Source organism: Cyanistes caeruleus, chromosome 2 (assembly GCF_971803275.1).
Source record: "Cyanistes caeruleus chromosome 2, bCyaCae1.hap1.1, whole genome shotgun sequence".
Taxonomy (NCBI): domain Eukaryota; kingdom Metazoa; phylum Chordata; class Aves; order Passeriformes; family Paridae; genus Cyanistes; species Cyanistes caeruleus.
In genome coordinates this window covers 97907106-97932441 of record NC_141702.1, presented here as the reverse complement: position 1 = coordinate 97932441, position 25336 = coordinate 97907106, and the positions used below count along the sequence as shown (strand labels likewise).

General features: G+C 48.2%; 1 protein-coding gene across 1 annotated transcript; it reads left to right on the top strand.

Moving 5' to 3' along the window:
• The first annotated feature begins 375 nt into the window (after positions 1-375).
• Positions 376-10838, top strand: LOC111926171 (uncharacterized). The gene is made up of 6 exons (XM_086875213.1): positions 376-764; positions 841-1360; positions 1614-1790; positions 8825-9132; positions 9773-9914; positions 10356-10838. Exons 1-6 carry the CDS (start codon positions 376-378, stop codon positions 10413-10415), a joined length of 1596 nt encoding a protein of 531 aa, XP_086731339.1. The 3' UTR covers positions 10416-10838.
• Positions 10839-25336: the final 14498 nt, after the last annotated feature.

Sequence of the window (25336 nt, the reverse complement as noted above, 5' to 3'; positions counted from 1 at the left end):
CATGGGGCTAATTAGAGCCTGTAAAAGAATAAGAGAAATTAAACCCAACAATGCAGTTCAACTGTAGTGCTAAGATCTTGCAATTAAACTTTGCTGTTGGATTATGCATATTAGCACATGAATTACTCTCTAAGTGATAAATGTTGAACCAAATAATTATCTAAAGCTTTTGGGCAGGAATAATCAATAAGGTTAGGCTGAGAAAAGACAGTACTTTTTTTCTTTTTTAAAAAGAAACAGTAGTACGGCTTGATGAGAACACAACAAATTGTTCCCTGTGAATGAACTGACAGGTTAGCCCACATTATTTTTTTTTAAATATGGGTGGCACCTTATTTTTTTCCCTTATAAAACCGGGAAAAAAAAGTTAGAATAATGAAAACCTTGAGGCACGCCTACCAGACCTCCAGAGGCGGGTGGCAAAATCCCACCGAGGTGCAAATTTACGTGCTTCTCACTCCAGCAAAGAGGGTGGTGGGGAGAGCAGAGGCCGGCTGCGTGTCGGGGAGCGCGGCTGTGCTGGGATGCTGCTGTCCCTTTGATACCAGCACAGCCTTGCTGACATTTCAGTCTCTCACTCTGCCGCGCCTGGGCTTGAGGGAGCGGCTGCCTCTGGAGGGGCTGCGCCACCGCAATCCTCATGCCTGGCCTCCGTCTTTGTGCACGGCCACGGTCACCTTGCACGGCTGCAGTCCTTGTGCCCAGCTGTGCTGGGATGGCCATGGACAGGTGCGAGGGGACAGATTACAGAGGCCTGGCCGCCGGTGCAGGGAGACAGCCCCACACTTATCTCACGAAGCGGCCCGGCACCACCCTGCCTCTCCCCGGGGCCTGAGGCAGCGCGGGCATCTCTGCGCTGGGGCCGGAGCGGGCCCTGGCCAGCAGCAGTGCGGCGGCTTGCCAGCCCTCACGGCAATTCCCTGAGCCCTCCACCGCTGCTCACTCGCCCACGAGGTTTTATCCCAGCCCCCACGCCAGTGAATGGCCAGGCCACTGCTCGCAGGATCAGCCCCACTTCCTCGTGTCGGCGAGCCCCTCTCTGAAGCCGCTGCCCCAGAAGGCGCCGGTGCCGCTGTGCCTGAGCACAGGCCACAGAGGAAGCCGGCGGGAGAGGTTTGTGGCAAATGGAGCGACAGCGAGGCTTGCCACAGGGCCACTGCAGCACCCCAGTGAGGAGAGCGATTGCCCTCACGCTGTTAAAATGCAATTTGCCGAAAGGAAACCGCTGCGGCCGCACGCACCCAACTGCAGCGCCCAAGCAGCGCCGGAATCGCCGCCACCACAAGAAAGCAGGCAGCCCCCATTAGCAGGGAAATCAATCTTTTACAAGAGCCACAATGGACCATTAGCTTTTAACCAGGTTTTAGGGGTGGGGAACAGCCTTCCTGTTGGGCAAACCCTAAGAAGGAAATAACCGGCTCCAAACATCCAGGGGCGGTGGGGAGTTGAGAGCCGAGGTAGAGCTCTGAACTCCGCAGCTTGAGCTCGCTGCTACAATGCAGCCAGCTCCTGCGCGTGGATGAGCCGGTGGCGGAGCTGCAGGGAGCTGCCCTTATTTATTTGTTCCTACGGCACAGGCAGAGACAAGGGCCCTGTTTTATGTTTCCCTGCAGGAAGGTGATAAAGTACCCGGGAGCTGCTGGAAACCATTCTCCAATAAATTCAAAGGGGAAAGTCATTTTTTTGTGCCTTGGAAGCTTGTGAGAGCTGAGGGATGCTGGAAGGCAGTGAAAACTGAGGCAGCACATCACACACTAGTGTGGCAGGAAGCCACCGGAGCAAATTTTCTGGTTTGTTTTTATGCTTGTTCTTTTTTTTCCTCTCAATGATTTTTACTCTGCCTGTGGCTAAGCAATCAATATCTCTTTGCCAACGATAAATATTACAGGCTTTTAAATGATGATGTATTCCAGGGTGAAACAAATTAGGTGTGTTATTGCTGCTTATACTCAAACTAATTTTGTGGGTTCAAATGGAAATTCAGAGAGAGATTCCTGAACCAGGCTCGCTGGTGGCAGCAGATCTGAGCAGATCTGGCTTCAGCTGTCAGCTTTGTTGCTGATCTCTCTTCTTTCACTGAGACGAGCAGAAATCCAGGAGAGCTGTGTGAGTAGCTCCGCAGGCTGAATCCATCAGGCAGATGCATGCAGCTAAGCATGAGGCTGCCTGGAGCACTGCAGCGCCCTTGTTTCCCTCGGCAGGAGGCTGCAGAGCTGGATTGGTGTGTCAAGCACGGCCCAGGCTGAGCAGCACCAGCCCAAATGCTGACCCTGGGGTGCCACACCAGCGGGGACTTCAGCTCTGACCTCTTGGTGCAGTGGCTGGTCAAGGAGTGTTCCTCAAGGACATGTGACTAAAAGCAATCCTTCCCTTCTGATACCCATGCCAGGGAGCCAGGTGGGAACATGTTTGGAGCCCTGAAAAGTCTGTCAAGGCTGTGACAGCAACCAATCCTATTCCCATGTGTCCAAGGGAGAGCAAACCAGCTTAATTAGGCACCAAGGAAGCAATCTGATTTGGTTCTGGAGTTGGATGATTTGTGCAAATAAATTGTTACAGGACATATTATTCTCTGTGGTTTCCTACACTGTTTCGCTGAGGTGGTGGAGGAACTGTGTAGCCACTCCTGCTGTGCATCAGTGCTGCTTGAACCCTTTAGGAGAGAAACTTTATAGGACAGTTCAGGAAACGTCTGACTCCATTTCCCACCTACTGCTACAAGAGGTCTTGCTCTGAAGGATTAAGATGACTGTAGAAGATGGAGGGCAAAGACACTGGGCATTTTTGCTAGGAGATAATATTGCATAATAAAACACAGCCAGCTGGAGCAGGTGGACACCTCATGTCAGTGACCATCAGCCCCACTCTCTTATCCTCCAGAAGTGTCACCCCCAGGTCCTAGCTCACTGTTTTTTAGGGGGATGAGGACCCATGTAAAAGGATGTCTCTCTTCCCTCCTTTTTTCTTCAGGGGGAGGATGCTGCTGTTTTAATAGTGACAACAGTTCACTACTTGTGCATTAATCCTCATCAGCTTGTATGTGCATACAGGCAAAGCATGATGGGCTTGACATTTCTCATCAAGAAAATGAAATCCGCCCAGTTTCAGGTCACCCTGCTCCGGTTTTGTACCAAATCTTTTCAAATCAACAGCCATTTCATCTCAATAAGCTAATAATAACCCTTGCAAAGCCTGTGAATCAGCAAAAGGCTCTCCACAGCTGCAACTGTCAGCAAAACAGGAGCTAACACTGTGGAGGGGCGGGTGTTGAAGAAGTTTGAGCCCTGGCCCATGGTAAGCCCATGGCAGCATTTGCTGAGCCAGACCCATCTCAGGGCTCTGCCTCTGTCCTAGCCAACCTCCACCATGCTTGGCTGTCATTGTGAGAGGAGTGAGCAACACAAATAACTACCAAAGTCTTTATTTATCCTTTCTCTCTAAGGACAGTCCTCTGGATGCCAGAAGAAGCCAGATAAATGCTTTGTGTTTTCTACTACAATAGGAACCAGCTCTGCAAAAAAATCTGCATTGGTGTCTGGTGGGAATATCTGGAGCGTTGAAGCTTGGCCTGCTGCTTCTCATTGAAATCAGCAGGAATTTTGTCGCTTGCTTCTCTGGCCCAACTCTGCTCCTGTGGCTGGCTAAGGAAAAGCAGGTTCTGCTGCAAGGGTATTTGCAGTGGGAGTTGCCAGGTAGTGGGCAGGCTGCCTGCTGGGAGACCTTTTGACCTGAATCCTCCTGAGTCGTGAGGGCTGATGTTCTTTCCGCCCCCCCTTGTTTTGCCCCAGGGAGCCTGCAGCTTTGCTGCTGACCAGCAGGCAGTGTACGAAGCTGGGAGCCCAGGACTGAGGATGAACTGGAGAGATAAGCTATCTGTGAACACAAATGCCTGTCTAGCCTTGCACACCCTGTAGGAAAAGGAGGAATTTCTGAAAAGGAGGACCCGCCAAGAGAGGGACTGGGCAGTGCATACCTTGCTTCTCACTCTCTTTCCATCAGCACACACTGCTGAATCCTTCTGGAGGCAGGCTACAGAAGGACAGACCTATCAGACCCAGGATGGCAGTCCCTAGTGACAAAACTACAGCGATTTAAGAGCTTATGAACATAGGATGCTTCAGACACTTTGCAAATAGAAGATCCTGCCTAGCAGCTAAGCCCTGAGACCTTTTAATGACCTTTTAATTCAAAGGCTCTTCTTCTTGTGACTCCTGGGTCTAGGTACCCTGACATTCCTCCACATGGCACGAGATTTGAAGCACATACTCCACAAGCCAGTCTGCTAGTCAAGAAACAGTGGTTTGGGCAATTTTTCAATCCTCCAGCACCATTTGGAGCGTAACTGTCACAGGCTGTAGTGGAACTCCCAGGCAGGCTAGGTGGCTGAGCCAGCAAAGGTGTTGCAAGGTGCTGCTGAATGCCACTGCTGCAGCGAACGCTGTGAGCAGCCAGTGACTCAGGTCTCTGCTGTATTTCCTAATGAAAGTCTGAAGGATTTGGTGTCTTTATTAATCACTACAGCTCAGCTTCCACTGTTAGTATCTTCCTGTGGTTTTGTGTATCTTGGCATGGTTAGATAGCCAAACAATTTTTGGAGTGCTCAGATGAGAAAAAAAAACACTGGTAGCAGACACCCAGGAGGCAGCACCATGGGCTGAGTTAAAAATCCAGGGCTGCTCTTTGTTACACTTGTGGCCAAAATCTCAGGACCACCATCACCATGTGCTGCTCCCTATTTCAGAATGAGCCTGACATGGATGAAAAATAAGAGCTGGAATGGCTGAGCAAACAGGTCTGCAGCTGAGGAGAGTCTGTTTCCACTATGCTCTGTGGAGTTTCTGTGAGTCCAGCAGCTCACAGGATGCGTTAATAAGCATGCTGCAGCATTCCTGCTAATTTGGTGTCCTACACTCAGCACCTCCCTGAGAGCCTGTACAGAATGAGATGCATCTACTGCAGCCAAAGGGAGCTGCATCCTCTTACTTGTTGCATTGCTCCTTTGGTGGTACCTTTTGTGTCTGAGAGGTTTAGAAGCACCTGAGCACCTGGAATTCAACACTATGACCCCACCATATGTGCTACTCGGTGAGCTCAGTCTTGACGGCTCCCTCTTTGGCCTGGGAGCTTTTAGGTCAGGTATGTTGCTCTGCCCATGGCCAGTGCACCTGCCTCAAGGTGTACTGCCTACTGCTTTTATTTGCACAAGTTTTCAAAAGTGTCAGAGTGGTCAGACCTGATGGATTGCCTGCCTGAAGTAGGTGGATGATCAGCTGAAATGTTTGTTTGAGCATATAGATTCCTACTTGTGTTGTGATATTTTAATTGCTGAGTTCAGCCTGCAAACTGAATTGGTGAAGTCTCTTTGGTATTCTCTGTTCCTGAAGTGAAACCCCTTCGTATACTTTCCTATTTAAAAGAAAACACAATTTTATGTTTGAGTAAGTAGAACATAAAGCGCTATCCAGAAGGTCAATTTAATGTGAGATTGCTTTATGCTGATTGGCAAGAATACACTTCTGTTTGTTATTCTTAGGTTTTGATGGTATTCTCTTACTGTGAGAAATGAGCACTGCCAAGAAGAGATGAAGACATGGCTTAGCTATGAAGGGGAAGTACAAAAGACTGACAGTCCAGGAAAAATACACAGCAAAAAATTCACATGGGACAGATTCTCCTGAGCTGTGTGACTGCTGAGGCACCCAAAGACTTGTGGTTTCCTTAAAAGGCACCCACACAGACTTCATTTCCCTGCAGTGCACGCTCATGACCCCATGGTATTTCTGGCAAGTGCCCTTCACGTGCCTGCCAGCAGCTGTGTGTGAAACACAACGATCAGATGTGCTGCCAGTCTGGGGAGTCTGAAGTCTTCCTGAGGCAGAAGCCTGAAGATACTGAGGTAGTGGTCAGGAAGCATCATCCCAGAAAACCATCTTAAACAGAGCTAGATGCAGAACTGGCATTTCTCTCCTCTCCCAAAGTCTCCAGATGCAATTGCAGGTGCTGGTGGAGTAGCTGGCATCGCTTGGCACGTGTTGCAGAGGGGGAATGGGAAGGGGATGTGGTGCTGCCTCTGTTGGGGTAACGGCAGCAGAGCAGGTATCTCCTCTCCTCCTGCTGCTGCCAGAGAGGCGGGTAATTACCATATCCATTTTAGAAATGAAGAAACTAATGCAGAGTGCATAGGCGTAAGGGGAGAGTTTTAGGAATATGTGGGTGTCTGAGATGCAAATGCTTTGGGAAACACCACATTGCGCCTGATTTGCATTTGTAGGCAGCTAAATACTTGTACTGATCTGACCCAGAGGGCTGTGTGTGAGGGTGCAGGGAACAGGGTGAGCTCCCCACACTTCCTCACTGGGGATCCCTCAATCCTTGTGGTGCCTGGTCCAGTCACTCTCCTCATTTGGATCTGCTCCAGGGATAAGTGTTCCTGGATTCCCCCAAATGGAAGCAATGATGGGATGGCATGAACTGGGATGATGTTTCCCTCTGCACTCTGCAAGGGTAGCCCATATTGGCAGCCCTTTTGATTTTGCCAGCTTCTCCTCCATGCTAGCTTTTCTCTTTCAGGTAGAAATCTATTTCAGAACTCAGCAGATTTATTTTGCTTCAGGACCTATTGATTTTTTCTGCTTCGATATTGCTCCTACCCAGACTGAATACTGTTTATCACCTGCCAGGTGCTGTTGATGCTCCTGGGCAGGAGGCAGAGCCAATGCTGCTGCTTGTCCCTCCCAGTCCTTGCAGGACTTTGGACACTCCTTTTTATGATGATGATGATGTAAGTGTTGAAAACTCACCTCAGTTGAACTGCAAAATAGTGAGGGAGTTTACTTGAGTGGAAAACCAGATTATAATTATCGGTAAAAGATTCAGCAACTGTGTTTGCAATCATTTCCTCCTGAAGACCTTGGTACACCTGAGAAGAGAAACTTCCTGGTTTCTCTGCAAAGAGTGTCGTGATGATTTATCATTAATGAACCAGCCTGTTCCTAACCTTCATTTTCCAGTTTTCAGTATCCCTGTGGTGTTATTTTCTCTAAAGAAACAGCTAGAGTCCACCTCAGATTTTTTTGGGAACTTTGAGGGTCAGTTTCATCAAACATCAAAAGCACTTTTTCAGCTGCAGCCAAAGGCTTTTCCTTTCTTTCTGACCTAAATTGGTGGGTTTCCTAACTTTGTCATGGCTCTGAAGTCCACCTGCAGGCATCTGCTCAATTGTTTTTTACGGAGCCTGGTCCCACCATTTTTCCAGAGGGCACCAAAACAAGAAGTACTGCCCTTTTGAATGAAGTGCATTCCCACTTTCTTTTTCCATATGAGCAAATAAACAAAGGTCTTCACTTCCAGTGCTGGAACTTAGATTCATCTTCATGTGTCAGGAAATGCAAGGTTGCAAAATACTGTTGTTTTTTTTCAAGAGTCTTTACCATAACAGTAATAAAAATATTTTAATTTACTTCCTTGAGCTGTTTGACCTTAGTACAATATTTGAATGAGAGTATAATTTCACCCATAGTCACTTGCATGAGTCCAAAGTGCAAGTCCTTTTTCTGCAAGTAATATTAAGATGATTTAAAACCAAACCAAGCCAGAACACAACAGAAAGAAAACCTGAAAAAATAATTCCATTTTCCTTTTTGGGAAAAAACCGCAACATATGAAACAAGTGAGTGAGCAATATGATGGAATAGCACAGCCTCTGTGTGGGATAGACCTCTGCTGTGGGTGTGTAGGTACCTTACAGAAGAAGCCAGAGCAGCCAGCACTGCTGTGAACACTGGATGGCACATACTGCCATGTGGGGGCCTCACACCAGCACAGCGGGGAAAGGACCCCTTGCTGAAACTGGAAGTCGTCAAAGAGGCTGATTGTTAACTGGGCAGCAGGATCAGTGGAGGAGCTCTTGAGAAATGTGTGCTGCAACCTGTAATATTTCATCTCCTATCAGGTTTGAATCAGTGTTTTTCATGACACAGTTAATGTTGAGAGGCAAGGTGGTTTCAGTAATAATGTGTTTTGTTCCACTGACCTAATTTTTTTGTTGAATGTCTTGTCTTGGATCTTTTGCTATTGCTAATGCGTGTTGCTACAATGCCAAGAAGATGCCAATTAGAAAACCAGTGTGGTCTTTTCACACCACTTTCCCCAGCTCTTTGCCTAGGATTCTCCAACCTTTAAAATCAAATTACAAGGATGCATAAACACTTACTCCCCAGGGCACTGGCTCTTTTGAAGACTACTTGTCCTGCAGGAACCAGTGTTTGTGCTACATGGGTTTAGTGTCACCATGGGAGTGTCCAGGAGAGCTGGCATTTGCCTCTTCGTTCAGTGTGGCTGGAATACAGAGGTGGCTGGGCAGGATGAACTGTACCCTGGGAACAAATGAGTGAGCTTTGGCTCAGTGGCCATCACGTCTCTTGGGTCCCCTATGACGGGTTAGAGGCCACGGCGGGGCTGGAGGTGGCACAGTTTGGAATGGAAGCCCTGGCCATGCAGAGGTGGGGCTTCAAGTGCACATCTCTTCCTGGATGTTTTTTTTACCCCTCTCATATTTAGTTGTATTTCTCTCTTGCATTTCATATCCATAATTTTTTCTTGCCTTTTTCTTTTTTTGTTTTTAGTCTTGTTTGGAGCCTCTCTGCATGGTCAGAGGGGCAGAGAGGCATCTTCCCTCTTCGTCACCTAGGACATGGATTGCATCACACTTTTCCTTCACTTCCTGAGTGAACTTAATGCTAAGCAATAGTGGGTGAAAACCCACACTGTGAGAGCAGTTATGTATAGCTGAGTATTGAATTGTCATAAATTTACTTGCTTTCAGGGCTGTCATTCAGAAGCTCATCACAGAGCAGTGAACACATTCCTTGTGGGAGCTCAGCATCAGAAGAAGTTGCAAGCCCCTTCTCAGGAGGAAAGACGAGCACAAGCTGAAACACCCAAGCTGCAATCAGTGGCAGAACACAACTCCAGGAAGGATCATGCCTCATCAGCGGGTGTTGGCTTTCTAAGGCACCTCAAGTACCCTGCCAGGGTAATTAGTAGTGATCTGAATCAGACATCACTATGTACATGTCTGTCTACAATGGTGACATGTTTCCTCATACATCTGCAGCCAACAGCATTTTTGAGGTGGATACACTCCCTAGCCCGCAGTAATCCCCTGCCTTGTGCTTGTTGTCACTCTGCACAGGAGTGTTTGTCCCAGATAGATCCTTGCATTGTCTCCATGTTGCTCTGGGATTCCAGGCTAGCTGGGAGCATCAATGAAAACTGAAGGACAAAATTGGAGGGAAATGTGTTTAGTTTAGCTGGGATAAGTCAGTCATTGCATCTGCCAAAGAAAAGAGCAGATTTTGATTCCATTGTGTTTATATTTATTTTGAAGGAAAAAAAATGGGCAGTTTATTTGTTGCAATGTCCTTATTTCACTCTCAGCTCCAGTAGCTAGGTAAACACTTCCCAGTAATTTACTATAAGAAAAAGCTGGAAAATCAGGGAAAGAGTGTTGTTCTTTCACCAGAAACATTAATAACATGCACTATGGACCCTGCCTTTTCTCTGACTACTTTATAAAAAGCTGTGACATAGGTGTAGCAACAGTTGACCAGGTCCAGACACTGCCTCTCACTCAGAGCGGCCAGGCTGCAGTCATGTCTCAGTTAATTTTATTTTATTAATTTGTTTTTTAATTATTTTCTTTCATAAAAGGCTTGTAATATGTGATGGAAAGAGCAGGGAAATTCACCACTTTTGTACATCTTTCCTGCAGGAAGGGGCCACAAGGGGTGTGGGTGCCCCTTGCACCTTTGCAGTGCCAGCCAAGAACAGTCCACAGGACTCCTGAGGCTCATAGGAGGATGTACATAAGAAAGGCAGAGGCCTACGAGCCTGGCAGGAGACAGAGGGAAAGGGTAAGAGCTGTTCTTTCCTAGAAGGGAGCTGTGGAGACTCAGGTCCCATGGAGCCAGCAGCTGGGGCAGGATGAGAGGTGTGGGTGAGAAGGAGGGAGATGCAGACCGGCAGTACCTGTTTGTGCTACTTCACTGTGACTGCTCGTGCAACTCTTCAGACCTACCTTAGTGTTTCATTTTTTAATCATCCAAGATCTCAAGTAAACTTGCTTGTCTCACCCTAGCTAGAACCAGCCCTTCCATCTATGCCCTCTGTGCCAGCCATACTCTGTCTCCTTCCCCAGAAAGCTGCTTTCCCTCTGCCAGCCTGTGGTGGCTGTCCACACCAGAAGTGCACACTGATTCCATCAGGCTGCCTTTCCCCACTTCAGCCACATCTAATAAAATGTGGGCACATAGTGGTGTGATTTAGTTCAGCCTCCAATATTGTCACACTTCCAGGATTACTGTGGCTTTCATGGTGCTCCCAGGAGGTGCATGAACACATGCAAGGTGTCCTGAAGAACTTCACAAGCTTTGGACTGTTGAATGGTCTGCTAAAAAGTGGAATATGACAATCCCACCCTTGGGTGGGATGGGATCACATTGTCTGTTGCTTGTTCCCAGCAAGGATTGTGTTTGCCTGCAGTGCTGGTAGACCAGATTTATTCATGTACCTTCTGTCTTGTGTTTCATTTGCTTTGGCAACTCCCTAGCTCCTGGTCATGGTGGGACACCACTGTGTGCCCAGCCACCTGCATGACTGCCAGGACAGTGACAGCCCACCTTATCTCTTGAGGGTAGCTCAGATTACAGCCAAAGAAGAAATATTGTCTGCTCCATTTGGTCTCCAGTTCAACACTTACATGTGACATGTTACTTGCTAGGTACTCCCACATGACTCATGACCACAAAAATAATAAAAAACTAATGGGTAAGCTGGCCTACAAGGTGTTACTTGTTTGCTGTTATTGTCCAGGGCTGCTGACTGCTGCTGAAGGATTTCTACTGTGTAATTATAGCCCAGCCTTAGCAGCTCTGCCAGTCTGAACTCTGCTGCTGAGTGGTATATGTCCTTATGGCTTCTATGAACGTGACTCCAGAAGATAATTACATGCACAGGAAGAAGACAGGATAGAAACCTGATTGGGAGGATAAGGAGAACTTGCTTTGTGCCATCACAGGATTACATGCAAGAGTGTAGTATTGTCTGAAAGGAGAACAGTCAAGATATCATCGGCTACTCCTGTTACTACACCCCAGAATTCATCAAGGGATGAAGACAAAGAGACAGTTAATTATTCATGACATATGCATAAAAGGGGAAGAAACACACAGAGGGCTATTTCATCATTTTTCAGCCTACCAAGGCTTATTGGTTCATATTAAGCAGCTCTTCTTCTTTAAAATCTAATTTTGAAACTGGACAACACAGTCTTCCCCTCTGGCATTGGTCAGGCCAGTGGTAAACTCAGATTTCTGTTCTTCTTGCTTAATTGGTACCTGTGAACTAGGGTTTATTTTGCCTGCTTGCTCCAGCTTGTCTCGGGCCTTAATTGCGAGGTGTCTGGGGAAGGGCTTGTGCTGTATAACGGGCCAGTGTTCTTCAAATGGCTCAGCTTTTCCCCTTGGAAGGAGCTGATTCATCGACACGGAAATGTTTTGCACAATGGTCTTCACTTTGCTTAAATTTCCAGTTAAAAGAATGACTCATTTTGATATGGCCAAAAGTGTATTCTCTTGTCTCATGTTGCAGTGTTGTGCACCAGACCTGCCTGGTGAGCTGAGGGCTGTGCTTCCCCAGAGAAAGTGCAGGACTGTGCCTGAGCATGGGGTGGTGGCACAGTCCTGTGTTGTATCTGATGCTGCATGAAATCCCTCCACCTTCAGCAAGGCTGGGAGCTGATGAGAACAGTGCTGAGCTTCAGGCCAGTCTCCTGCTCTTCTCAGAGATCCACCTCAATCATGGCCTTCTCCTGAGAGATGTCATGTGGCCCTCAGATGCCCTTTCCATCATGTGAGCAGGCATGTGCCTGCATGTTTTCCTCTGCTCAGGAACAGCTCTCACTTTGCCTTAGAGCATTTTGCAGTAAGGCTGAAGTAACTCCATCCTAGTGAAGGAGTGTCTGACTGTAAATTCCTTTCTCTGTCAATTACTTGTTCTGCTCCTGACTGTACCCCCTTTTTTATACCCATTTCCCAAGGGCACTTTCATTGCTGCATAACAACAAGTTTTAATGAGCACATTGTTGTTGGGATTCACAGAACAGGCTTTGTGCTGCTTCTGAAGAAAGTACACTTGGTAGAGATTATTTTTCTGCAACAGTTTAATGGAGAGGAAACTGAATGTGTCCCCATAGTGTTTTTTTTTCAGGATGAAACTGTCAGAAGGGTGGGAGCCAAAGCCAGCATGGCCCCTGCACCTGTGAGTGCTTCAGAAGGAGCTGGTGGCTGAGCTAGTCTTCACCAGGAGAGACAGTGGCTTGCAAATGATGCTCCCCTGTCCTGGTTCCAAAGAGGTCAGCTTGGCTCTTCTCCCTGAGCACTCAGGAAGGCTGTTGGTATGCCACCATTGGTTTTCTCCTTGTGCAGTGCGCTTTGTTTTTTAAGCAGTTCCATCCACAGCCTCATGGATGGACAAGGTAAGCAAGGTGCTGGAACTGAACATGGTGACAGACTGAGAGCATGAGGGGGCCAACCACATTATAAAGTTAGCCATAGTTGTCAAAGTCTGCTGGTTTTCAGAAAGGAACCAGCTCATTCCCATCTATATGTAGCTACTGAGAAATCAGCTAGGGGAGAAAAAGTGAATTTTGAGTATGATGGACACCACAACATGGAACTGGGTCAGGGATTCTCTCCTCCAGGTCAGTCTGAGCAGCAATTACTGGGAACTGGACATTGCTGCAGCTGTGATGGTTTTTCGTTCTTGTTTCTAGTGTGCATGTTGGACACATCAATTAGGAGTCCAAGTAAAAACAATCAAAGGTGAAGGAGTAAGAGACACAACATCCTCCTCATCCTTGGTGGCATCCTGTTTATCTGACACCTGGAAAAATGGCTAAAGCCTCCTGGATACCTGATGAGCAAAATTGACAAAATTGGAACAGAATTCTTTATGTTTAAGGGACCCAAAAGTCAGAAACACGTCACCTCCTATTTCAGGAAGTCATGGGTTGAGCAGCTGAACTTATATGAACTTTCCCTCAGCAGGGGATTTTGTCAGGAAAGTGTACTATTTAAAATTTGGTGAGTTACCAGTAGTTTGCTTCAAAAGGACCTATCCTGCCCTTAATTAATATCCTTAGATCTAAGACTTTTATTTTGTTTAGGTGAACAAATGTTGTGAAATGCCTTTGTGAATCACATCTAATCAAGTCGGTATTCCCCAGCTGGAGCCTGGAAACCTGCCCAGAGTGCCAGGCAGAGGAGAACGGTGTGATAGGCAAGGCGTGATGACAGCCTGCCAGAGGAGAGCTGAAAAAGGTGGAGCAGTGAACTGTCCCTAGCAGACAGTGATATTTCCGTGCTTTTCTTCTCTAAAACGCTTGAACTCCAAGACACACTGGGTGTGTGAGTTTACTCCAGTGAGCCTGAGGCAGTTTCATTTATGCAACTGTTTGCTCAGCAGATGAGAGGCCCAGTTCTCTCTGATCTCGGTGATATTCAGAGAACAGACTCTTCTGCAGCATTCTCCAGATCCAGATGGGCATCTGCCCGATGCCAGGTGTGGATGTGTTTTGCATTTTTCCAAGCCATATTTTTGAGGGGGCTTGGAAATGAGTATCTGAGGCCCCTGAAGACACTGAAGAAACTGCTAGTATTCAAGGGACAGGGTGAGCAGAAAGAAGAGACATGTTCCTGAGTTTTTATTCTGGACGTGTGGGCATGGGTCACCTCCAGGGCTGGGGTGATACATTTCCGTGGGTCGTGGGCAACACATGCCAACGGATCTTGGACACAGAGATACATAGCCCTGTCAGCCTCAGCACAGTAGCATCTAGAAGGTAGACTATTGTCCAGGGTCTCAGTGCATTTCCCAAGCCTTCCCCAAGTGACCTGCCACATCACAGATCTGGCAGTGACAATTCTGGTTGCCCCCCCAAAGCCAAAGACTTGCCCTTTAACCAGGTCACATGAGAAAACCAGGGACAGGATCTCTACAGAAGTTTGTGGTGGAGCTCCACAGCAGCATCATGTGCCAGCAGCGTCTGCAAGCACGGGTGTGCTCCTCAGAGACACTGGCAGTCCTGGTATGTGGCTCCCACAGGGTAGGCTGGCCACACAGAGGGAGCCGCAGCTGCAAATTGGCATCTCAGAACGTGCTGATGTCTCTTCTGTACTGATCTGCACAGGTGGAGCGACCAGCTTGACTTGACATATGCTAATCTGAGAGGCAGCGAGGAGTCCTCTTGTCCTGCCATGTCTCCTCATGGGAGTCTCTGGTGCTGGCAGTACAGCGCCGTCCAGCACCAGCACTTACCACATGCTTATTAATGGGCAAATTAGGAGGAATGTACCTGGCACGTCTGCTATGCTGGGCATCACGGGGCTGGCAGCCTTCAGGAAGTGCTGTGGTTCACAAAGTGGAATGAGAGGACAGCATCAGCTCACCCCTCCGTCTCAGCAGACTAACAAGCAGATGTGTGCCCTGGCTGAGCACTGTGCACACACGCTGTGTTGAGTGCAGGGATCTCAGGTCTTTTAGGGAAGGCAGGGAGCCAGAGCCCTACAGCACACAAGCCTGGAGGATTACCACAGCCCTTCAGTATCGAATCCAAAGATCCCGATGTGACCCAGAGCAGAATGTAGGACAGCCTTGCATCAGGCCCAAAGTACACACCTGCCTTTTAAAAACAAGCAGCAAGTTTGATTACAGCACGGCGTGGCAGCCTGAGCGGAGAGACAAACAACGTGACTGGTACTTATTATCGGGACTGTAATTATGCCCGGCGGTCCCATGCTGCCTGCACCCCAGCGTGCGAAGCGTTGTACCAGACATGATAAAAGATCATCCCTGGCCTGAAGAAATCAGAATCTCATTTAAAACATCCCGGGAGGGCGAGCCAAATGGGGATGGTGTAAGGGACTAAGGTTGGGAAAAAGCGGGGTGAGTTTGATTACAGATAAGGCTGCTGCTTCCTGGAGGCTGTCGCGGATCCGGGAGGGTTTGGCGGCACCTCTGCCGCGCCGCCAGTGGGAATGGGCATGCGGGGCGTGGAGGCAAGACACGACAGCGTTATAGGCTTTGAGTTGAGGAGGAGGGAGGTGGGCTGCAGCTATATATATACATTCAAATATGTGCATGTGCGTGTGTGCATATATCCAGAAGGGAGGAGAAGGCTCATCCCCCACTGGAGGATGGGGGCACGCAGGGCCCTGTGCCAGGAGCCGAGACCACGGCCCCCACCGCCGTGTCCCCGCTGTGCCGGGGCCCGGGGCCGGTGCCGGGGCCCGCCGCGCGGTGTCACTGCCGGCCTGGCGGCCGCGCCGCGCCGTGTCACTGCCGGCCGGGCTGGAGCCCGGGGAGCCGCCTGGCCCCCTTCCCTCCGCACCCCCGCGAATACCGCGGGTGACCCGAGAGAGCTCCCGGGAAAGGGGCGCCCCGGAGGGCTGAGCACGGCCGGGGCCGGGAGCGGAGCCGGGAGCAGCCCCCTGTCCCGGCCGGGCGCCGGCAGCAGGAGCCAGCGAGGCCCGGGCCCAGGAGAGAGCAGCCAGCCTCGGGGCGAAGCCGGGCTGTGTGCCAGTGGTTGCGCTTTGATTTATTAGCAGCGTTATTGATTTTCACCTCTGTCTGGGCGCCGGCTTTGGAGCAGCTCCCAGCTGGCTGCCCTCCATATGCTGCGGCCTCGCCAGCCCGCCGCACCTTTCCAGAGCGGGAGGCGCTGGAAGGCTCAGGCCTCGCTCTGCTCCTGGGGAAGACACATCTGGCGTTCCTCGGGTTGCCTGCTGGTAATTATTGACACCGGACATCGCAACTTTCTGGTTACAGATGGGACTTCTGCACTACTAGGAAGGTCTCCAGGGCACTTAGTGCTATTTTTGGCTATATTCTGGATCCTCTTCTTTGAGTAGGGAGGGGCTGATTTCTGCAACCCCCAGGCTGAACACACTTTCCCCTCCATTTTACTTGGAAGCAAGTGTTCTGCAGGCTGTAGATTTGGCAAGCTCTGTTCAGGAATCTAGCCATAGGGAGAAGGGAGGTCTCTCAATCCCCCAGCAATCTCCGTGAGCGTGGTATTAACCTACTCACCAAAGAGAGCCAATTTCTCCTTCTTGCCAGAAGCCTGTAGAGCAGGGTTGCTGCAGATGAGTCTTTCTTCCTAACAAACAGACATATCTGAGCCACTAACCTTGCTCTCACAATGCACAAAGGGCAGCATTTAACCATGTTACATTTTCAAGCAATCTTAACTTAATTATCCTTTTGAGCAGATTTTAATAGCTTTCTCTGCTTCCTCTGGCTTCGAATTTGCTTTGATAATTAAAGAACCTAAAATTTCATATGTTTCTTTATGATGCCTGAAATTTACTACAGAAATCCATTTTCTCCTCCAGTTTGAATAGATTACCAGATCTAATAAGAGATGACAGGCAAGAATTTTGCACAGCAGGTTACACACCAAATAACAGTGTCTCTGCAGGCACCTGCCCTCTGAGACAACACAGCCAGGGTAGTTTTGGAAGGGAAATCCCCTTATTCCCTAAGCATATTTAATCTCCAGCACCCCTGTGCTGTTTGTATGTCTGTGCACAATTGTTCTGGCATGTGTTCAAAGCACTTGGTAAGTACTAACACCCAGTGGGGCTGGGGGTGGTGGGCAGTCAACCTGCTACTGGTGCTTGTCTTGGGTGTTGGCATGGCCAACAGCAGTCCCTTGAGCAGGCCAGAGAGCAAACACATGAGGAGCCAGCCTCTTCCCTTCCTTAAGCTTTCTACATTCTTCACTGTGTTTTTTGCCTTTTTGGGGTATTCAGTTTACAGGGTGCCCCCCGCCAGATGCAGGTGTCTCAGTGTGAGAGATATGAGCTGCAGTGGTACAGCCTGCTATCATTGCTTCTGTGCAAGGTCTCACAGTTTTTTGGTCTCCCTGAGTGCCTTCACAGAATTACAGAATCCTTGCTTTTGGATTAAAAAAAAAAAAAAAATTAAATCTGGCACTCATCTTTCTAGAAAGAAGCTTCACAACAGAATTGGAGCACACCCAAGAGGCTCAAAATCAGAAGAGAAATAAAAATATCCTGAACTTGATTTTATGTTAAAACTGGCAATTTTGAAAGCACATTTTAAGTGCAAGGATAGGGGAATAAGTGGATTTTGATACTTGATTTTGGTGTTGGAAATAACTGTCTCAGTGCAGGTGGGAATATTTGCTTCCACCACGTGTCTAGTGCAGAACTGGTCTGTGCATAATGGTGGGAGCTGAGAGTTAGGATCATTCTAATCTGCTTCAGTTTTAGAGACTTCTGGGCTCAGAGGTGCTAGCTGGCACTGTCCTGGATGTGCATTATGCCACCAAACCATCTCAAGCAAAGTTCCCTTCCCAAAGGGTGGTATTAGCAAGCACCACTTCTGGTGCTTTCCAGTGCCTCTCTTCATTTCCTCCTCTTCACCAGCTGTCAGTTTGCTAGATGGCTTCTGAATGTGGCAGGTGAATGTAATCTCCTTTCATGATCATCACAGCAACTCACACCAGATCCGACTGACCACTCTTTTAGCACTCTTGGAGCAAAATTAGGGTAGAGTAACTACCTGTTGGGTAGAGTGCTGTGGAGTGATAATGGTTTTGGGAGGTTGAAGGTCTTCCTCCCAAAGCACAGCCTGAGTGCCAGAGCCCCAGCACACAGGAGACTGTGTGTGGTCTCTGTTACCAGCCAGCTTGGGCTGCAGAAGGGCTGCCCCAAGCATGGGACCATCTGATCTCATGGAGAAGACTGAGTGGGCAGCAAGAGACTTTCTGGAGATGAGCACCTGGCAGGGATCCTCCTGCCTGGAGGGAGACTGTGAGAAATTAGTGAACAGTAGGTTTTTTTAGTATGAAGGAGTAATGCAGCATCTGGACAAAACATAAGCTATGCAATCATTTTACCTGCCTTAGTGCCTGTAGTCCTGCTTGCTTGAGGTATTTAGGAGATGAACTAATTTCTGCACTCCCACAGACAAATTAAATGATGCTGTGTACAACAGATATTGTATAACAAGTTTATTAAAGGCTGGAGAAAGCTTGGGCTCCTATGAACAAAGATGTGGGTGGAGATGTGGATTCATTTGAATGTGTCTACATGATATTTTTGTGTATAAGGGTATTTAAAACCACCTTTACAATTGGCAGAGTGGCCTTAAGTTGTAAAAAGAGTCAGACTGGACACAAAGAAGCGATGTTTCCCTGTGAGGACAGTTGAACCCTGGAGCAAGTTGCCCCGAGAAGCTATTTGCTGCATCTTTAGAAGTTTTCAAGATTCAGAAGAATAAAGCACTGAGAAACCTGGTCTGGCCTCATTGCTGACACTAATGTGAGCAGGAGGGTGCGCTGAGATACCCTGAGGTGCCTTCCAGGCCTGAATTATTGCTGATCCTGTCTCCGTTCCCGAGAGGATTGGGTTCCACCATGCAGCCATGGCTCAAGCGGTCCGTGTGCGCACACCCACGCAGACAGGGCTCAGCCCTTCCCTCCCTCCCTGAGCAGCTGGTATGTCGCTGCTGGGTGATGGCACCATCCATTTGCTTACTTACGAGAGGCATCATTAGTGAGTAAGTAATTTACGTGATGCTGCTGCTAGCGCAAATGAAGGTAGAGCCGGGTTAAGCAGGCCCAGGGCAATGAGGGCACACTCTGCACGGCGGGCTATGGAGAAAATTGCTGCAGGAAGCCAGAGGGCCGGATTACTGGAGATCAGAGGATCGGGGAGGGCTGGGTTTGTTTCCTATTCGCCACACCCTTCGAGGCAAAACAGCACCGGGAGAGGGTTTTTAGTCTGTTGCCATAAGGGAGCTCAGTAAATGCCTGTTCCTTGTCAGTGCCCTTTACCCCAAATGACCTGCTTTTGGCGAACAAATGCAGGCTCAGCTTATTGAAAAAAACAACTTTAAAATATCAGCCACTGTTCTAAGATCACTTTTTCTCTTTGTCTGAGTGAATTTCTGTGTCAGTTTTGCCTTGTGAGACTGGACCAAACCCCAGAGCGACCAAGGCAAACAGCAGCTGAGGACTACAGCTTGCGGGGGATATATGGACCTCACAGCATCAGGAAAAGCTGCTCTGCAGACTTGAGGGAAAACTTTAAAGGAAAAATTCAGGAAAAGAGGGAAGGAACTTCTTGGAGGTTGTTTGAGAAGTAGAGACACCCTGGTGGTTTCTTCTCCCCTGCCTGAGTGCTATTACTGCTGCTCCAGTGGCATAGAAATAGTAGGAGTGCTCTTTTGGGGCAGAAATGGTGCACAAAAGAGTGTTTGCCACTGAGGAGGTATCTCAGGCCAAACAGAAAAGATAAAGGAAGGATGGCAGCTAGAGAGGGCTGGCCAGGGCACATGTTACCCTGTCTCCTGACTGTACCATAGAACTCACCTCTGGGGATGTGAGTCAGACTCCAGATTCTCATGAGCTCTGAGGGAATTTAGAGTGCAGACAGCTTATACCTGTCATAGCTCAGGTCAGAGTCTGACCCTTCCCACCTCCCATAATTTAGCCTACACAACATTGGTTTGCTCATGTTGCTAGTAAAGGTGTTGTTTGGATTGGCACACAAGACTGGGTGAACAGCAAGGAAAAGAAGTGCAAATGCAAAGCCCTTTGGTAGTCAGGGTAATGATCATTGCTCATAGACGCACTAATAAGGATTTTGCTGCTGTGAAAGAATAAGTATTGAACAACACCCTAAAAATTACGTTCTCTGTAAGATGGGAGATCAGACCCTTGGAGGAGAGGAAAACAAGCAGAACTGGGGACCTTACTGATTATCAGAACTCTGAAATGTTATTAGGAAAGCCGTCACCATATCTCAGGTGGCTGAGGGAAGGCAAGGAGACAGCTTCCAGCAGGGTTCAGGGCATCATGGTCTGTTCTCCTGCTGATCTGAGACCCCTTGCTGGGAATACAGCAGCCGTGGGCACTTAGCGTGTGCTGGCTGCAGGCGTGGAAAGCCACCAGTGCCAGCTGCGAGTCAGAGGAGCACTGCTGGGCACGCAGCTGGGGTCGGGGTGGAGCATGAGGTGATGTGACATGCTGGGCCCTTCTGCCAAAGCAGGAGCACAGCAGGAGCCAAGCTGCGAGCCCTGCAAAGAGAAATTACAGCAGTGAAGATGTGCCACGAGTGTGTGCATTTCTGCAGAGAGACCCTAATGGGATCGAACCAAGCGATAAATGGGAGAGGAACACCCAAGAACCGCATGAGCTCTTAGGCTTTCCCAGGAAAGGAGTGGCTGAAAGGGCTGTGGAGGCTTGTCTTCTGCATCCACCCCCACCCTATCTGCACCAAGAGGCAGCTGGAGAGGAAAGAGGGAATTTTCATCCTACCAACATCTGCCTAACACTACATCTTTGCTATAATTTGGGTTAAGGACAAAGGATCACCAGCTAACCCGGAAGATTCCTGTTCCCAGTGTAACTCACACTGTGATACCCACAAGGTACACAGCTGCACAAAGCTGGGTGTTAACCTAAGCCTACACCTCAGCCTAATGTAGGCACATCCCTATCAGGAGTTTTGTTTGTGCATTTAATCACCAGTTCATGTACCACTGGAAGCTGATGCTGGCACCTGATCCTTCTGGGCATGATTCCAAAGAAGCTGGGAGCATGCCTCTGGCCCTCAAGCTGGAACTCACTGAGATTGAGATGAAGTAGCTCAGCCACCCTCTGTGGAGAGGATGGTCTTGGAATCTGGGGAGGACCCCCTCCTTGCACTCATCCTGGCTGACACAGCCTGCACCCCCTCCCTAGGGCAGCCTGCCTGATTTAGGAATCCATCCCTGGGCACTGTCCTTGAGGCTGTCTGGTCAGGGAGACCTGCTCTCTCCTTGGCTTGTCGTTTGATACATTTTTTGGCATCTCCAAGGACAGCACTCCAGTGTGTTTGGCCAATCTAAGGGTGACAGAAATCACAGGGAATTTAAAAGTAAAATTTTTTGTTACTACACAAACCTAAGTGCACAGTTACTGCTCTATGTATAGTTTTGAAGCAAAACTATTCTTATAATCACATTCATTAGCAATTAACAGTTTATAGATGGAAGTCTACCTAAAGATATGCATGTGTTGCTGCTTGATTATAATGAAAAATTTCAAAAAGAAAAAAAAAAAAGTAGTTTTCTTTGTTCTGTCTCTTTTATGTGAAGTAAGAACTTGGTTAAATCAGTTAACCACCATCCTACACTTCAGAATAATGCTGCTAAAAATGAAACATGGAATTAGCCTGTCAATTTTCTGTCGCTCACTTGCGATTCAAGCTGTCCCTCTGCAAAGCTTTTAGTTTCCATTAAAATACCTTGCTGCAAATGCCTGGAGCTTTAGCAGCAGCAGCAGCTGTGATCAACCCCAAACTGGTCCAGTGCTCATCTTCAAGCACACCCTGCCTGGCCAGGGCTGTCCTGCATGTCACCTCTCACTCAGGGACAAATTTTGCTAATCCTCTCTGAAAAGACCCTCTTATAGTAAATGCTGTCAGGAGCACAGCCGTGCTCTCCTGCCTGCATGCCCAAACTGCATGTCCAGCCCTTCCTGGCTATGCCAGGGGTGCTCATGGTTACTCCATGGCCCTGGCATGGACTAGCAGGGCTGGCTGCCTGCCCAGCACACCCCCCAGTGCTGTGCACTGAGATGGCTGTGGGGCTGCCTGTTTTCTGCTGGTGCTGGGAAAAAAGGAGCTGCCAGGTAGGTTTTGCTACCAGTATTGTGAGGCTACTGGGAACCTGCTGTGAGCCTCAGGAATGAGCCTGGGAGGAGTACAGATGTGACCAAGAGCAATCTTCCCTCCTTCAAAGTAAATCTGTGATGCTGGAATTCAGCTGGGCTTGGCTCAGATGGGCACAAAGAGCAGCTCTGGCACAAGCCCAGGCATGTGCATGAGAGGGCCAGAATGAGAGCCACATGGGCCAGTGCTCTCAGCATGTGCTATAAGGAGCCAACTTACTCTGGCAAAAGCAGGAGGTGCAGGTCAGATCTAACACAGGACCACTCCTTCCATGCCAGTGAGAGTCCCTCCAGAAACACAATACTGGGATTCCTGTCTCGGGAAAAGAGTCCTTGTCAGTTTTTGCAGGACATCGTAGGTTTTGATTATGCAGCTTATCTAACAGATGGGAGGCAGTGCTATTTAGGTTGTAATACACATTCAGGTTTGTTTGGGCTATTTTTGTGCTGGAGGAAAATTTTTCTCTGCTGGATCATGAAGAGACCTGCTCTGCTCCCATCTGTTTGAACAGGGAGTGTCTTTCATCAATAGGCCAGGCAAGCTGGCTAAAACTCCCTCTGAGATTCTGCTCCTTCAGTCCTGAGAAATTCTAAATTTTATCTTTGAGCTCTTGAGATCAAACAGAGAATTTTTTAGAAGCCTGAGGAGAGTCTAGAGGTGAATTTATTTCTAATTTTAGCTGGAAGACCCTATGTCTGTGTCAGCTGGCACACAGCCATGCCCAAAGCCACCTGAAGTGCTTTGCCCCATAGAAACTCTTAGGCTTTCAGTTTTATGCCTTCAATCCACAAGCTGCCACTATGATTTCCCAGGCAGTCACTCTGCTTAATGCTAATTTTAGGATTTCACCTAAAGTTTGTAACAAAGCTTGGCCTTGCTTTTCCTCCATAGGTTGAAATGTCTATATCACATCACTAGTGCCAAGAAACTTGTGCCAACCGAAACCAGTTTAAGCCATGGTGCAGCCTCCATGCAGGCCTCGGATGCAAATTTCCATGCCTGGTTGGAGCTGGCATAATCCAGTACTAACAGCAGTGACCATTCCTAAAGAAAGACCTAAGGGAAAGCTGATCAGTGTTTGCCACCACACCACACCAGGACCTGCCAGAGCAGTGCTCGAGGACATGACAATGTAACCTGGTATGGACATGTTCAGGCGCAGCCTGATGAAATCTGGTGATGAAATCTGGGTTGTTTCCAGCACTTAAATAGCTAGTTATAGGTCCAAAGGGAACTGTGAACCAGGAGTTTTGCCAGGGAGGGAAGCAGGCTATGAGAAAGAGGGATGTCTTGGGCCTTAAATATGCCACATTCAGATTGGGCAGTAATAATTTTCAAATAGCTAAAAGCCTTCCCATGGTGCGGGGGGGCACATGACCTTGTAGTAAAACTGCCTTGCTTCTAGCTATTCCCTCTATTCCTGTTCCTTAAAAAGCTCCTGTGCTTTGGTGCTGCTGACAGTGAGTGCTGGACAGGGCCAAACCCTTCCTCCAGCTCTATGCAAGGGCTCACTTTTGACCTGTAATATTTGGTGGGGCTTTTTTTTCAGCAGAAACTGTCAAACACATTAAGAAATTCATATGCTACTATGGCAGAGATCATCAAGATTTGGGACTGGTTTGGTTGTTGTCACCTTTAACTTGAGCTGCATCAGGAAAGTTTGCTCACTCCTGGGCCCTGCCTAGTGGCTGCATAGGAAGAAATGTCAGTGCTCCTGGCAGTTCACCTCTACTTGCAGAGATCAGTCCACATTTGGTCCCAAACTCTCTTGGAGTGCAAGGAGCTTGACTCTTTGCTTTGATAGCTTGTTTTCCTTTCAAAGGCTGCAGTGTCTGCAGTTGAAAGGCCTGGGTTTTGAACATAACACCTCTCCCTGAAGAGAGAGTTTCTGACTTTCTCAGAGAGCCTTAAAACTTCTGCTAGGGACTCAGGAAGCAAAAGGAGTGGTGTTAGGAATGAATGAATGAATGAATGAATGAATGAATGAATGAATGAAATGAAACATCATCTGTGCTCAGAGCTGTTGTGCCTGGGACTTTCTCATTGCAAGCCTTTGGGGTGAGCAGTGACTCATCCCCCCACTCTGCTGTTTGTGCCTCCACATCTGCCCATGTGCTTAGTGTGGCACTCTGGTGAGAATAACAGGTTGTTTATTTAGTGAATACAACATTATCAGTGCCTCAAAAGGCTCTGGGTGGTCCTGCTCTTGGTGAATGGCATCAGTGGTTTCCTTGCAGCCAGCATGCAGAATGGAAGGAGGGCATGATTTTCCACAGCCATTTTTCCAAAGTGACCCCCATACCCACTTGAGGCAATGCCTGAGCAGATGCCTAATCTGAAACCTGCTGGTTAAACTACAGGAGCACCAGTATTTTCAATTTCAAAGAAATTGGATCATCTTATTATTAGTTGAGCACCTTTTACTTCAGAGTCAGTAGGTTCTTCTTTTTAAATTTTCTCATTGCAGTTATTAAGAACAGACTTCTGTGACTCTTAAATTTTGTCCTCTTCAGGCTGGCTGCTAAGTATGTGCTTAAAAACCCAGGTGTGTGTCTGCAGGTTTGTGTGTGGCAGAGCAAGTGGAGTGAGAGCTGGTAATAGAGATGAGAAGGAGATCTCGATTTCCTGCTCTTTCCATCCTTTCAGAAACACCTAAAACAAGGTGCTCCACAGCCATGCATTGCAATCTGCAGCTCTAGAGACTGCACTCTAACTTTGTCATTTCAATTTATTTCTTCTTTTGCTGACCTGAAGCACTAATCCCTTTTCTGTGCCTTGCTGTCAGTCAGTTCCTGCAGCACAACTCCTGACTGAATCCTGTTGTGCCTGAAATACAGTTTAACCAGTGACATGAGGTCTTATTCTTCAGCTCAAAACCTGAGAGCACAGCTCAGTGTATGTAATCTGCTCCCAAAACAGTTGTGCGTTGAATATTTGTGTATCTTCCACCTTCCCTGAACACGTCCATCATTAAATCATCCCCAAACATGCTAAGAGTGCACACACACATATGTTCACCCTATTACAGAAGAATCACTCATTACAGATTCCAGAACTCGCTATGTCTCAGGCACAGGGTGAGCAACATGCTGGGCACCAGCTGCACACAGGCTGTCATCGCTCACATCATGCGTCACTTGCTGCGCACTGGTTGACCTCTGCCAAAACGTTGCCCCAGCAGTCACAACACATTTGGCCGTGTAAAGGGTGCCAGAGCCCTCAGCCAAGCAGAACACTGTAGCACTGCCTGTGGTAAGTGCAGGCTGGGAGAAGTGGCCAGGTCCTTGGCTGTCAGAAATGGTTAGGGCTGTGCTAACCTCAGAGGCGCTACCTGCGTTTACAGGGCATAATCACCACTGAGGAACCTGGGCTGTTAGTGGGACAGATGGCCGTAATCCACTTCTTATTGGATAGCTGTGCACATCACAAGTAAGACTTACTGGACTGTTATGGGCAATCAGCAGAGACCTCAAGGACTAAGTGTCAGAGGAAATTGAATGATTGCTGCCTCTGCAGCTGGTCCCTCCCACCAG

What these genes read in the sequence shown, in the direction of transcription:
- LOC111926171 (XM_086875213.1), top strand. Translation starts at nt 376, where the DNA reads ATGAAAACCTTGAGGCACGCCTACCAGACCTCCAGAGGCGGGTGGCAA. An exon ending in TTACAGAGGCCTGGCCGCCG is followed by an intron (nt 765 to 840) that starts GTGCAGGGAGAC and finishes GGCCTGAGGCAG; the next exon opens with CGCGGGCATCTCTGCGCTGG. An exon ending in GCAGGAGACAGAGGGAAAGG is followed by an intron (nt 9,915 to 10,355) that starts GTAAGAGCTGTT and finishes TCACACTTCCAG; the next exon opens with GATTACTGTGGCTTTCATGG.